Source organism: Sinocyclocheilus rhinocerous, unplaced genomic scaffold, assembly GCF_001515625.1.
Source record: "Sinocyclocheilus rhinocerous isolate Xijiao unplaced genomic scaffold, SAMN03320098_v1.1 scaffold677, whole genome shotgun sequence".
Lineage (NCBI taxonomy): Eukaryota > Metazoa > Chordata > Actinopteri > Cypriniformes > Cyprinidae > Sinocyclocheilus > Sinocyclocheilus rhinocerous.
In genome coordinates, this window is record NW_015633185.1 from 820,212 (window position 1) to 831,476 (window position 11,265).

General features: G+C 38.5%; 1 protein-coding gene across 6 annotated transcripts in view; it reads right to left on the minus strand.

The window, feature by feature from the left end:
• Positions 1–69: 69 nt before the first annotated feature.
• col17a1b (collagen, type XVII, alpha 1b) overlaps positions 70–11,265 on the minus strand; it is a 21,552-nt gene continuing 10,356 nt past the window's right edge. For 2 of the 6 annotated variants that reach the window (XM_016556762.1, XM_016556756.1), the window contains 36 exons: positions 11,140–11,202; positions 10,702–10,806; positions 10,477–10,530; positions 10,269–10,286; positions 10,106–10,159; positions 9,977–10,012; positions 9,847–9,882; positions 9,685–9,747; positions 8,740–8,775; positions 8,549–8,620; positions 8,373–8,399; positions 8,195–8,230; positions 7,998–8,033; positions 7,835–7,915; positions 7,554–7,589; positions 7,367–7,450; positions 7,203–7,280; positions 6,960–7,010; positions 6,809–6,871; positions 6,657–6,716; positions 5,646–5,672; positions 5,465–5,509; positions 5,138–5,215; positions 4,738–4,785; positions 4,356–4,493; positions 4,167–4,274; positions 3,975–4,082; positions 3,769–3,885; positions 3,589–3,684; positions 3,333–3,476; positions 3,099–3,239; positions 2,689–2,874; positions 1,198–1,359; positions 1,011–1,091; positions 807–887; positions 70–604 (listed from right to left, as the gene is read on the minus strand). In XM_016556762.1, coding sequence (XP_016412248.1) covers positions 561–604; positions 807–887; positions 1,011–1,091; positions 1,198–1,359; positions 2,689–2,874; positions 3,099–3,239; positions 3,333–3,476; positions 3,589–3,684; positions 3,769–3,885; positions 3,975–4,082; positions 4,167–4,274; positions 4,356–4,493; positions 4,738–4,785; positions 5,138–5,215; positions 5,465–5,509; positions 5,646–5,672; positions 6,657–6,716; positions 6,809–6,871; positions 6,960–7,010; positions 7,203–7,280; positions 7,367–7,450; positions 7,554–7,589; positions 7,835–7,915; positions 7,998–8,033; positions 8,195–8,230; positions 8,373–8,399; positions 8,549–8,620; positions 8,740–8,775; positions 9,685–9,747; positions 9,847–9,882; positions 9,977–10,012; positions 10,106–10,159; positions 10,269–10,286; positions 10,477–10,530; positions 10,702–10,806; positions 11,140–11,202 — 2,693 coding nt within the window. In that variant the 3' untranslated portion in view covers positions 70–560. The remainder of the gene's footprint in view (positions 605–806; positions 888–1,010; positions 1,092–1,197; positions 1,360–2,688; positions 2,875–3,098; positions 3,240–3,332; positions 3,477–3,588; positions 3,685–3,768; positions 3,886–3,974; positions 4,083–4,166; positions 4,275–4,355; positions 4,494–4,737; positions 4,786–5,137; positions 5,216–5,464; positions 5,510–5,645; positions 5,673–6,656; positions 6,717–6,808; positions 6,872–6,959; positions 7,011–7,202; positions 7,281–7,366; positions 7,451–7,553; positions 7,590–7,834; positions 7,916–7,997; positions 8,034–8,194; positions 8,231–8,372; positions 8,400–8,548; positions 8,621–8,739; positions 8,776–9,684; positions 9,748–9,846; positions 9,883–9,976; positions 10,013–10,105; positions 10,160–10,268; positions 10,287–10,476; positions 10,531–10,701; positions 10,807–11,139; positions 11,203–11,265) is intronic. The other 4 variants (XM_016556760.1, XM_016556759.1, XM_016556757.1 and 1 more) reach the window with 4 other exon arrangements.

The window sequence follows — 11,265 nt, forward strand, 5'->3', positions numbered from 1 at the left end:
TTGTTGGTGTTTTTTCTAGTTCGGTATTGAAACTATTAAGCTACTTTCGAAATCATATTCTATTCTTTGTTACATATTCAGTGGCTTTTTACTTGTAATGACTCACATGGTTTTAAAAAATCTCAAGTGCTTAAGATCTCTTTTTTTTTTGTTCATGTTACATTTTGATTTTTTGTGCATTTGCAATGCAAAACATCACCATAGACAAGATTCATACAATACAAAAAAAGGCAATAACAAAGCCCACTACTGGGTAAAAAGTACATTTCAAGTGCTATATTCAATGTTAGATAATGAAAACTAAGACTGATGTCTTAAACCCATGCTAGTAAAGCTGAAAATTGTTTGGAATGTATGGATTATAATATTTCATGCATTTGTTGTTTATAAAACTGTACACTGTGATAAAATAGGACCCAAACAAGCCTCTGAGCTGTGTTACTTCATAAAAAGAGGCTAGTTTATGAATTATAGTTAAATGAATTATCTTAAAGATGTATATTGTTTCTTTACACTGTCAGTGCATCCACAAAGGTGTGCTGCTGCAAATGTGTGTGCCCTTACACACCATTGGTCCGAATCCATTTACCAGTCTGGACATCACCTAAATTCAATATGGAGATACATGTCAGACTGACTGCTGGATCCAGCGCTCCCTTAAAATACGTCATTATTTGATGATTTTTAGATACTGGTTGATGATGATGATGACAACATAAAAACCTTGAATATTATAACCTTTCATGCTAGGATACAGTATATGATGAGAAGCCGAGTATACTACGACTCATATGTAGTTTTCTAACCTTTTTCACCCTTTTCTCCCCTTGGTCCCTCTGGTCCTCTTTGTCCCAGAAGGCCGGGTATCCCTGAGCTCCCCATTTCCCCTGTAGATCAAATACAAGCATATTCACAGCTATACTCGCAGCTCTTCACTTTGATGTTCAAGCAGGCAGCACTTCAGTTCTTGATTCCTTATCCAGTAGGGCTATATGAATCATGTCTGGTACCTTTTTCTCCTTTAGGTCCAGGGTATCCTCTGTCTCCTTTGGGTCCTGGCCTGCCAGGAGGCCCTGGGATGGTCCCATATGCTGAAAAGATGAATAATGTTTAGAAATAATGATACAAGACAAATATGGTGATTAAATATATAATCAGTATATGTGATAAAGTATGTGAGTAAAAGTGGACACTAACTTCTAAAGAAGTCCATTAAGTCAGCCGTCACATTTCCGTAGGAACCAATCACACGGCTGTACCCGGGTGGCCCAGGAGGACCAGGAGGCCCAGCGGGTCCTTGGATCCTTCCTGCTTGTGTTCTCCAGTATCCCTCTGTCAGGTCCTGCAGTATACCTTGATCTAAAGGAAACAAGCAAGATGGATTTGCTTGTTAGCCCTGTGATGGACTGACCATCTGTCCACAGTGTTTCCCTGACTATGGCCCAAGACACTCGGATTGGCTCCAGTACCTCTGTGACTGCATAGGATAAGCGATTTTGGAAAATGGATGGATTTGCTTATTATTACTGTGCTTTGTTCTACTTTTGTCTTTTAGACACAACACCGCCAGATACTCGCAGTACCAAACAAAGCCAAAGCAGAATCACACACACAATTAGTAGTGTTTTGTTCCTAAATGAGTCAGTGTTTTAGAACAAATTGATTAGGTGAATGACTCAATGACTCACTCAAAAAATAATGGCTGCATCCAAATATGCATATTTCCCTACAACCCAGTCAAAGTGCCTTTAAGGTATTTTATAGTCTTTGACCCAGTGGGCACCTTGATATCAATTTGAGGTCAAATATTCGTCAAGATGCTGTAACAATTTTAAATTCAGTTTGGACAGCAATTTCTTCCTGTAGTAATTGGGTGAAAATAGGAAGTTAATCCCACATTGAAATTGGTTTAATGTATATGTAGGCCAATATGTTTGACGTTCAATTTACGTAAAATCAATGTCATGTCAAGTTTGATTTGCATATTTGACCTGTTTTTTTTAATGTCAATTTTGATGTCAATTTGATGTCTTTTCAACATCAGTTGCCGACAGGGTATATAAAGTTGACTAAAGAACTATGTGAATGACTAGTATTTCCAAATTCACAGTACTCATAAAACAATAAAGAAAAAGTCACAGAAGTCTATGGGATTACATTTCTGCCGCAATTCTGCGCGCGAAAGATCATATTTTGAGAAGAAATGTGGCAGAAATGTAATCCCATAGAAGTCGAGCATGAATTCCAGTGCAGCGCTTCTGTTTTAATGAAAGAGTGTGAGGTAAGACGTAAGTACATTTAATATAACTATTTTACGATAAAAATGTTAAACGATCATCAGTAATATCCAGTTATGCAAACTTAACAACTTTGTCAAATTTCTGTTTTGAATTGAAAATATAGTCTATTGTGATTCATATAATTTATAACGGAATGTGACAAGACAGAAAACATTACCACAGCTGTTTTCTGCATAGTAGGCACACAAGAGTAAATTTGTGCATATTTTAAAAAATACTTGCAAATAAATTAATATTTGTTAACATGACTAGAATATTTGACTATAACTGTACTTTTGCTGCATTGCAAGCGTGGATATTTCTTTCAAGAATCACAAGGTTAAATTAATTTTATTGCTTTATTATGAATATAACTCTGGTGCATAGGACTTGATGATACTGTACTCACTCTTAATGTAATCAGTCACTTTGAGTGCAACATTGGAGTAGTCCACTGGTTCACTGATCTCAGAGCCATAGCGGTATTGGCTTCTGGCATTGTGATAACTGTGTCCAGGTTCACCACGTTCACCCTTCTGACCAGGCAGTCCGGGGGGCCCAGGGGGACCGTGTACGTAACGCCTCATAGTGTCACCTGAAAAAATATGAGACTATTTATTGATGCGGCAATCAACCACAAAGTGTTTCCAGGAATTGGTCAGACAAATCTAGGACACAGACAGTTTAAAATCATGCATTCAACTTTGAGAATGTAGAATGGCGTGAGATCACTTGTTAAAAATCAGTCCATGTCCACCGTTGTAAAGTTACACTGAGGTGTCAGTTTCCAGATTAGAGTGTGTTGTGAGTGACACTCACTCTTTAGGTAGTCCTGCAGCTCAGCACGGATCTGTTCTCGCGCAGAAGATCCTGTATATGATACAAGGCCAGTAGTGTCTCCTGGAGGACCCTGGGGTCCTGGTGGACCAGGTAGGCCTGGAGGTCCCCTAAAACCAGATTCTAAATAACAGAGAATCATATAATGAGTTTTTTTTTTTTGCAAAACTGCAAAAGTGTATTAGACAGTACAATAAAACCCATGAGAGGACTCACTCTGTAGGTAGAGCTGGATTTCCTCTAGTTTGTAACCTGAGACTGCAGAGGAGCCTCCTGGGGTGCCAGGTGGACCAGGGGGTCCCTGTATTCCTTGAGGACCAGGGGGCCCAGGACGTCCTATGCTTCCACTAAGCCCTGACCCTTCAAACACATTCAAAGTGGAATATGAGGAAAGGAAACTTCTTTACATGTTATAAAACAAAATATTACAAATCACATCTAAAACACTATCATTTTGAACAGAATCACATACTCTGAAGCAGAGCGGTTATGTCACTGTAGGAAGCACCTGGCTGGCCAGGTGGGCCGGGAGGGCCTGGTGGTCCAGTTCTGCCTGTCATTCCCTGCTCTAAAAACAAATTCACAAATGCCATTAGAAAGACAGAATTCAATCTATTGCAGCTTCAAAATAAGATTCCGATTAAAGACACACCATTCATCATTCTGATGGCATAGTTTGCCACTTCTTGTGCATTAAAGGTACTAGCACTAATCCCAGGTGAACCCGGTGGTCCTGGAGGGCCAACCACATAACGCCTCACATCTTCTCCTGAGCAGAAGAAAGTCACTGGGTCAACTCTCAGATTCAAGATTCAAAAGACCATTTATACACAAGTGGGTCTGACATGGTTTACTCACTCTGTAAGAGAGAAATGATGTAGTCAGCACTTATACTTCCAGGTGGGCCAGGAGGTCCTGCAGGTCCTTGAGGACCTTGGCTAATACTGTTACCACTAATTCCAGAGCCTGAATCAAAATGATATATTTTACCACAAATGCAGCATGATGCACAGACATTCATTAAACATTACACAGCAGATCTTAACGTACGCTGAATGTAAGCGATAACCCGAGATGCCACATCCTCTACAGACACTGAAAGCCCAGGTGGACCAGGTGGGCCCTGAATACTAGACAAATGCTGCCTCATGCTGTCACCTGTGGAAAGGATGTCACACATTCATGAGAAAATGACCTTCAGGAGCAGCAGTGTGATCATCCAAATGAACAGGTACTCACTCTGCATATACTCCATGATGTAACGACGATAGTCTGCAGCAGAATGGGATCCACCAGAATGACCTGGAGGACCGGGTGGACCAGGAGGTCCTGGAGGACCAGTCCGCCCTTGTGGCCCGACTGCAACTGCTCCTGATACTGACGGCAACAAGAAGTGACACAAGAGTTACGGTACTGTTTTGCTTTGGGAACCTCGTTTGATAATCTAATAATGGTGCTATATTAAAGATTTAGTTCACCAAAAAATTAATAGGATTAGAGAACATGGGGAAAAAAATGTAAGTTGTGTTGAACAAAAGATGAACGAAAGTCTTATGGATTTGGAACGAGACAAGGGTTGTAATTTTTGGGTGAACATGTACAGTGCAACATTAATATTTACCTCTTGATTCTCCTTGGAATGCTGATGTGCCTGGTACTCCAGGATCCCCTGGGAGATTATTTTAAAGATTATTGTACTATAGATATTAATGAAACAGAATACAATGGAGGGCTGTGCAATTAATCGGCATTTACTACACAGAGCCATAGTTCACTGACAATTAGGCAATATTGCGTTCATAATCACAGATGAATTGCATTCGATTATGAACGCGATATTGCCTAGCTTGTCAGTGAACTACGGCTCTGTGTATTAAATGCCGCTCCATCTGAAAGCAGGTGATGGAGATTTACTACCAATCATGGAACTGGCTTTACTGACGAGATGCACATGACAATCACATGCGATTAATTGCACAGCCCTAATACAATGTCTCCCCATCATTAGTCAAGGTTTTTACCTTTACGGCCATCTCGTCCGGGTGGTCCAGGAGGTCCTGTGGGACCAGGTGGACCTTGAGCCACACCGTATTCAGAGACTATATAGAGTAAAAAAAAAAAAATTAATTCCATACTATTTATTGTTTTTATGAACACTGAAAAACTTATAATCTCTTCACAATATTTTATTTAACAGCAAATTAAGTATTATAGGGTCTAAGTGCCAAAAACTAATAAACATAAACTAAACAAAGGCAAACAAAACATAATTAAAACTAATTTTTGACCAAATCTGTTGCTGTAAGTGTCACAATGTTAATGAATGTGTCAAAAAAAATTTAACTTACTAACTCTACCGGAACTACCTGGAAGGCCAGGTTGACCTGGTTCTCCTAAAAAATAAAGTCACATGATAAATAAAGCACTATTAAAAGGCATATGGTGACCTGTCTAAGTATTTATGTGTGTAACTGTTTATATCAATTCTTGTGACCAATATGAAGTGTTGGCTGGAGAAGAGATCCTTACCCTGGTATCCTCTTGGACCTTGGGCACCTGAAATTTACATAAATGTATCATTAGATATCTGATAATAGTTAAATATTCTACTTTCTGACATCACATTTTCATAGTGCCTTCACTGGTGATAGGTTGGAATCAAAGGCGGAAATCCCGGGGGGTGGAGTATTGTAAATAACAATGTTTTATACTTCAAATAATTGTGTAAGTAGTAAAACAACACAAACGGGGCAAAAATGCGTTTTAAGTTTAGAAACAGTTTGAGTCTCCCCCTCCCTTGCCTCACAGTGCTTTGGTTCAAATGCCTGCTTTCCTCTTTTACATCACCTACACACACACAAGTCCGGCGGTGAGAGAGAACAAAGTTGTGGAATTCCAGTAAGTAAGGCTGTCAAGGCTATTTTATTCACTTAAACATCAGATGAAGTGATTATTTTCTCTTTAATACAGATGATGCCAATGTATTTTTCAATGAGTCGCTATGTTAGCAATAATAACGTTACCTGCTTGACAGAAAGGGTTGCCAGGTTTTCACAACAAAACCCGCCCAATTGCTACTCAAAAGTAGCCCAAAACTAGCGTTTCGAGGGGGTCCCCCGGTGAAAATCGCATTCCGGGGTCTAAAATACACGTTATTGGGGTCGCTTCAACCCGCGGACATGAAAAACAACCCGTGGCAACAGTGATAAAGTAGTCCAATTCCACGAGGAAACCGCGGACTTGGCACGTCTACACTGGACACAAGCGCTGTCACGGAGTGACCACAACAGCTTGACGTTGTCTAATTTGGCACAGTCTTCCCGCTACACTAATGGTAATGTTAGTAAGGCTTTCCTCTGTGCATACATATCCTTACAAGTACAATTTTAGCTGTATTATTTGTGTCCCCTTCGAAAATTGCACTTGAGAAATGTTATGTTTATTGTCCCCCCCAACTGTTAGACGAAATGTACACCCCTGGTTGGAATAAAGGTACCAACAAGTAGAATCAACTAAACACCAGTTCTGGGTAAGACTAACCTGTCACTCCCTTAGGCCCTGGGGGTCCTGGTGGCCCAGGTGGTCCCGCAAAAAATGTTCCTGTGCAGGCAGCATTTGTAAAATTGTGAGACTTAAAAAACCACAACACCCTTAGAACAATGTATAATACTAGATATATACTGTAATCAAACCTGAATTAGGCACAACGTTTCCTGGTTCTCCCTTGTCTCCTTTAGGACCAGGTCTGCCATATCCTATAAGACAGTAACAAAAGAGTTGAGAAGAGTATGCCACAATAGGCAGGTATGAATATGAGAATACTACTCCTTTACTTCATCTTACCTGGTGCACCTGTTTCACCAGGTGGTCCCGGTGGACCTGGTCTAGAATCGCCTATAGGGTGAAAAAATTGATTAAATGCATTCAAATATAATCCACTCTAAAAGTATAAAATTCTATTTTGTCATATATAAAGCTGTATAATTTCATAAACTCTTAAATTTCACATTTAAAAGACAATTTATGTGGCAAAAAAATCAGACATTCAACAGATGTTGATCCTGAAACCTTTTATGGATATTGTACCTGGATGTCCAGGAGGCCCTGGGGGACCAGGAAGTCCAGGTGGTCCAGTAACACCAACATGTGCAGCACCGTACTGTCCTAAAAATGTCAGATATGCAAGTGTTATATTAATGCATTTCTAATGCATTACTAATGTTCAAATTAGATCTCACTTTCTGACTCACTTTCTGCTCGCGTTGCAACCAAAGTCTCACCAGCGTTAACAACAATACCCGGTTCTCCTTGATCTCCCTTATCACCTTTAGGACCTGCACAAAAATCAAGGTGGATGGATGGATGCATGGAAGGTCATTTGGATATAATTTATATTTTACTATACAATATTACTCCAGATGAAAAATGCAGATTTACCAAGCTGACCAGGAAGTCCAGCAGGGCCAACGGGACCTAGTATCACAAGACATACCATAAAATTAAATTATAAATATACTGATGTACCCAAACAGTGTAATTAGTTAGTATATGTCAATAATTTGAAAACAGACAGTTGTGATTATTAAATAATGCAAAAATTTATTTTAATCAACAAACATTCCTGGCACAGTGTTTTTACTGGTTAACAGGAGATAGGTATTTTGATTTGGCTGGATTTGTGATCTGGGTTTTTAACAGTGTGAAGATTATGAACATACCTGAGAGTCCTGGAGCTCCAGATGGGCCAGGAGGACCAGGGCTCCCAGGTGGTCCTGGGATTGCCACTGAGCTAGAACCTGCTGCAAAATTAAAACTCTCAGTAAGTTCACATCACTGCACAGTGAACTGTTAAATGTGTTGTAATACTTCATGTAGTCTTACCTGCATTGATCACTCTTCCAGCCTCACCAGTCTCACCTGTGAACATTTTCAGATTCATTATTTGGACATTTATAGACACAGTAGCACACATGATTCTAACCTCCAAAAATAAGACAAAATATATCGCTAAAAACACAAGACTTCAAAAAGCAGCTAAGCATTGATCCTGTAGTCTATTTTACTGAAACACACAGCACCTTTAGCTCCAGGCTGACCAGGATTGCCAGGTAGGCCTATGAGAAAAGAAAGCAAACATGATCACCGTTATATCTTCATACATAGTTCAGATAAACTGTAAAAATATAAACTGCATAAAAATGTAACATATAAATCAGGTAGACTAGAGAAAAGAATGCAGTTCAAGTGTCAGGTTACCTGGAGGTCCTTGAATCCCTGAAGTTCCTGATTTAAAGAGGAAAAAAATTAAAAATCAAACTTTAGTAATTTGAATGTGTATAACTACATGGCAAATGATAGGAACCGTGCTATTACATGCAGCTTTAGATCATTTTCTCAAAATGAGGATCATGTTTTTCTACATGCTTTTATACCTGATTGCCCAGGATCGCCGGGTGGCCCAGCTGGTCCTCTGATTCCTGGTAAGCCAATTGAGCCTGGCTCACCTAGATATGAACAAAAATGACACAGAATACAGACAAAGATTAAAATAAAGATGCAGATATAGGTCAAAATTGAAAAAAAAATTTGGTTTGGAATAATCAAATCTTAAAATGTCACTCACCTCTTTGGCCCTTTTCACCATCAGGTCCTTGAGGCCCTAGAATGAAATGACAAAAATTACTCAGAGGGGACTTCTTTTTATACCAATACAATATTTGCATTAAAGAAGTCCTGATAATAATAGAACTTTAATAGATTCCATGCACCCACAGCCAATTAAGCAACTAAGCAATCCAGTCTTGGAATATACAATATAGTAATATTATTTAGTGATATTGTTTCAAGAAAAATAGCTTTAGCTAACAAATGAATGGAACAAACAATTTCTGGCCATTTTCCATCTATTTAGATCTACTTGAGACTTTATTTACACTAACATTCAAATGTTTGGGGTCGGTAAGATTTTTTAATGATTTTGAAAGAAGTATCTTATGCTCACCAAGACTGCATCATCAAACTATAAATACAAAAATATTGTGAAAAAATATTACAGTTTAAAAAAAGCTATATTCTATTTTATTACATTTTAACAGGTAATTTATTCCTGTAATGGAAAAGGAAATTTTCAGCAGCCATTACTCCAGTCTTCAGTGTCCCTCAGTCATTCTAATATGCTGATTTGGTGGTCAAGAAACATTTCTTATTATTATCAATGTTGAAAACAGTCATGCTGCTTAATATTTTTGTGCAAACTGTGATACATTTTTTTCAGGATTCTTTGATGAATAGAAAGTTTAAATGACAGCATTTATTTGAAACAGAATTTTTTGGGGTGTTGATTGCCAACACGTCACGGTTAAAAATATAGCTCTGTCTGATGTCGACCTGTATGCATGTAATGCTTATATACAGGCAACCCGAATTGGACTCAGGTTTGAGTTTTGAATTTGCTGATCCCCCTCCACACTCTTCTGCCTATCACATGTCTGTTCTCTCCCTATTCTAACAATAAAATGGCAAAAAGCCAAAAATCTCAGGTTTGTGTCTGTTCCTACAGATGAATCACCTGCTGATCCTTTAGCTCCTTTCTCACCAGATGGCCCTTGTCGTCCTGCAGCACCAGGAACACCTGACAAAGGGTACAGTGATTTAACAATGAATGAAATATTTGTAAACATGGCACAAATGAATAAAGTTCTTTGATATGGCTCAGTACAAACATACACACCTGGCATTCCATTTTCTCCTCTATCACCATGATCACCTGATACAACACACATAATTTTACATGAATTCACATTGACTATACTAACGAACTGGATACTGTATTTCAGGCTGACATATAATTGGTTACAAACCTTTAATTCCAGGTGGACCGGAGAGACCTCTTTCACCTGTAAAGAATTTTTTAAAAAATCTATAAACATTCGGATTTTGTTTATATAATGCTTTTTGAAAACATACCAAGTGTTCATTGTGATACGCACCTTTAGGCCCGGCAGGGCCAGGTTCACCTCTGAAGCCTTGAGGGCCTTGTTCACCTGCACAGAATTTTTATTATTATTTATTTTTTTGTTAATGTCATTATTTTATAACACAAAAATAACATAATTGCGCTAAAATATTTTTTGTAAAGAAAGAGTTGATTACCATGTAAACCACTAGCACCTGTTGAACAAACAAAAAGAGAACAAAGATCAAACACATGCTAATATTGCATTACTGCTTAATGATTATGTAACATTTATATATATTTATGCCAATGCATTTCATTTGCCAATCTCAAATGATTCTGTACAGCTAATTTCACTGAATATAATAAGTATCAGCCTTTATGTAAACTATGTTTTGTATTGACCTTTAGGCCCAGGTGGACCAACAAGACCAGGAGAGCCAGGAAGACCAGGAATACCTGGAGAAAAAACAGATACACAGACACATTGTAAATGAGATCAAAACAGTAGTTTTATTCTCAAATTTATGTTGTGTATGAGAACCCTAAATTGTATTGAATGAAATACTAAAAATTAAACGCTATTATCATGTTTCAAGAGCCATATTCTCCAAGTATGCAGTATCTTACCCCTTTCACCCTTCTCTCCGGCTCCTGGGGGTCCTGGCTCTCCACGGGGTCCAGGCTGACCATCTCTTCCCCTGAAACCCGGTGGTCCTTCTGGACCATGTTCACCTGTCATACACATTTTAAAATTTTGATGAGGCAACATCTGGAAAAGGTTCATGTTTTTAGTAAGAGCATTAACAGGACTGAGTCAAGTGTTCACAGAAGAGATGTGTCTATATATAATACAGGTAGGGATTAGTCAGTCAACTGGATTTTAGGGTATTTGTTAGTGCTACAGCATTAGCACCTGTCAGCTGCAGCATTTATGGCCTGTATCTCTAAACTTGAACCTCTTAGGCTTTTGGGATAATTGTTGATTTACTTTGTGATTTCAACACAGAATTAATGATAGTGAATGTTTTTCCACAAAATAAAAATATTGCATAATGTTTCAGGTACCTGCACTTCCTTTTCCTCCTTTTTGCCCTTCTCTTCCTGGATGTCCTGGCATTCCTGGTGGACCTAGATATGCACAAAAAAAAAAAAAAAAAAAAAAAAATTTTTTAAAACTCAAGATATAAAGGA